Source organism: Sycon ciliatum, chromosome 7 (assembly GCF_964019385.1).
Source record: "Sycon ciliatum chromosome 7, ocSycCili1.1, whole genome shotgun sequence".
Taxonomy (NCBI): Eukaryota; Metazoa; Porifera; class Calcarea; order Leucosolenida; family Sycettidae; genus Sycon; species Sycon ciliatum.
In genome coordinates this window covers 6,910,322-6,912,741 of record NC_088649.1, presented here as the reverse complement: position 1 = coordinate 6,912,741, position 2,420 = coordinate 6,910,322, and the positions used below count along the sequence as shown (strand labels likewise).

General features: G+C 42.9%; 1 protein-coding gene across 1 annotated transcript; it reads left to right on the top strand.

Annotated features, from left to right (window-relative positions):
• Positions 1-244: 244 nt before the first annotated feature.
• On the top strand, positions 245-1,473 carry LOC135820850 (zinc finger protein 678-like). Its single transcript, XM_065333893.1, has one exon. It carries the CDS (start codon positions 341-343, stop codon positions 1,433-1,435), a length of 1,095 nt encoding a protein of 364 aa, XP_065189965.1. The 5' UTR covers positions 245-340; the 3' UTR covers positions 1,436-1,473.
• The last annotated feature ends 947 nt before the right edge of the window (positions 1,474-2,420 follow it).

Below are 2,420 nucleotides of genomic sequence, written 5' to 3'. Positions count from 1 at the left end.
CATTTGTCACACAAACGACAAGATTGTCCTTTGGCAACTAAAATTTTTTCGCGCGACAATGGATGCAAAAGTCCTTGACAGCTGGAGATGGTGACAGCAACTTTCCATATACTTGGAGTTGAGAACAAACGTATAATTGTCACGCATTGCGGGTTGCCAGGATTATGGCAAACCAATTTATATCAACTGAAATGGCATTTTACACACTAGAACACGATATTAGAATGCACAGAGCGAAGCATTTTGCATCCGTGGTTTTATTCTCTGCGCGAAGTGGTTACCAGTAATATTACATGTGTTATGCAAGTTCCCTTCCAGAGTTGCTGCAGTCAAGAGAGAAATGGAAGACTTTGAGGATTTGAAGGCTAACTGTAGTCTGGATTCCTGTGCACTACCACCAATGCCGCCATTGATGAAGTCGGAGAGGAAGAAGCTCGACCAAACTTCTAGAGAGCATGGTCCATCGTCCGTCCCACCGTCTTCGGGGTCAAACATTGGCGAAGCAAACTCAAAGAAAGCGTCGTGTATGAGATCCGCTCCACTGGAAAACAGAAAAGACACGAGTAATATACCCCCTGAGTATACTGGTATCATAATTCCTGTATCTCCTCCGCCATTGATAAAATGGACGAGGAACACAATTTCTTCAGCCAGTATTTCTAATCGTCAGCCAGCTTTGGAACAGACATTTCGAACCGCCGACAAAAGCGAAAGGGATGAAACAGCGTGTAGTACATTGTCTGAAATGGAAGACGTGGTGAACTGGACTTCACCGTTCAGCGCGTATAAGAAATGTGCATCGCCTGTGAAGCCGCCTCTTCAATTTCAAATTGACGTCTTCACTCCAGCCACAGCCCCATATACTGGAGTTTCTGCTGGAAGGACACCTGAAACATGGGAACAACCTGATGCGCTTAGCATGCCAGTCGAACGCAGGCGTCTTATCGGACAACATTCTGACTCTTCTAAGGTTATGGCTCAGAATCAGGATACGTACAGGCGTTCTAAGTGTAAGACATTACAGAGGTGTCAGTTTTGCCAAAAAGAGTTCAAGGACGCTTCTCACCTCCGCGAGCATGAACGTGTTCATACTGGAGATCGACCATTCAAGTGTGATTTATGCGAGAAGTCTTTCACTTGCTCAAGTAGCCTCTGTGTTCATAAACGCACTCATACTGGAGATCGACCATTCAAGTGTGATGTATGCGGGAAGTCTTTCTCTCGGTCAAACACTCTGTGTGTTCATAAACGTACGCATACTGGAGATCAACCATTTAAGTGTGATGTATGCGGGAAGTCTTTCACTCGGTCCTGGAGTCTATGTGTTCATAAACGTACTCATACTGGAGAGAGACCGCACAAGTGTAAGACATGTGGCACATCGTTCACACAATCGTCCCATTTACGCGCACATGAACGTATCCATTCTGCATAAAGGCCTTTTACATTCAAGATATGTGTAAGGTCATTGAGTCGGTTACACATTACGTCACCATGAACGTATACATACAAGAGAACTTCCGTAAAGGTGCGAAGAGGACGCCAACGTTTTCCGGTGTGGATCATGTCTTCCTAAAGACGAGCGTATTCGTAACCAAAAATGAAAAGCATTAATGTCGTTTTAAAGATTTTTGCTATGTGAAAAAAATGCATTTCTCCTTTTCTTTGTAACATATTTTACGAGCAAGTGAATGACAAAGAGGGAAGGAGAGAGAGATATTTGTGCATGAGAGTGTATGGTTGTGTGAGAGAGGAATTGTGTGTGTTTCTTAGAAAGAGAGAACATTTTTGTAGCAGTTTGAAAATGTCCAGTCATTTATACCATTCACACAAGTCTGAACGTAGCCACAAATGTGATACGATATGATAGTTGAGAACCGTAATCTGACGTGGATTATTTTGTTTTGTATTTGTGTTCTATTCAATGGTCTTGTTCCCATATATTATGTGAAATAAATACATCTACCAAGCCTAGGGTCACGAAGAGTGGTGGTATCCTTTTCCAACCGATCCAGTGTTGATAATAATTATTGCTTTTAATTCTCACAAAACTTTCCCTGAAACCTGCAGAAGAACGGAATTCTCGAGAAATTGTAAATCCTTTCCACCACGGATAGCCTAGAACGTCATTCGCTAATGATTGAGGCAGAACATTGCGAAGGCAATAGCCTAACCATTAGTACGCGGAGAGAAGGTAATGATCGTCAGCTAGTCTGGCGCTCTTGCAGGTGAAGAATGTTTTGAGATCCTTTCCACCACGGACAGTCTATAAAGTCATTCGCTAATGATGGAGGCAGAACATTGCGAAGGCAATAGCCTAACTATTAGTACATGGAGAGAAGGTAATGGTCGACAGTTAATCTGGCCTTCTTGCAGGCGAAGAATGTGTTCTAAGTTTACAAGAAATCCTCCTCCTACTA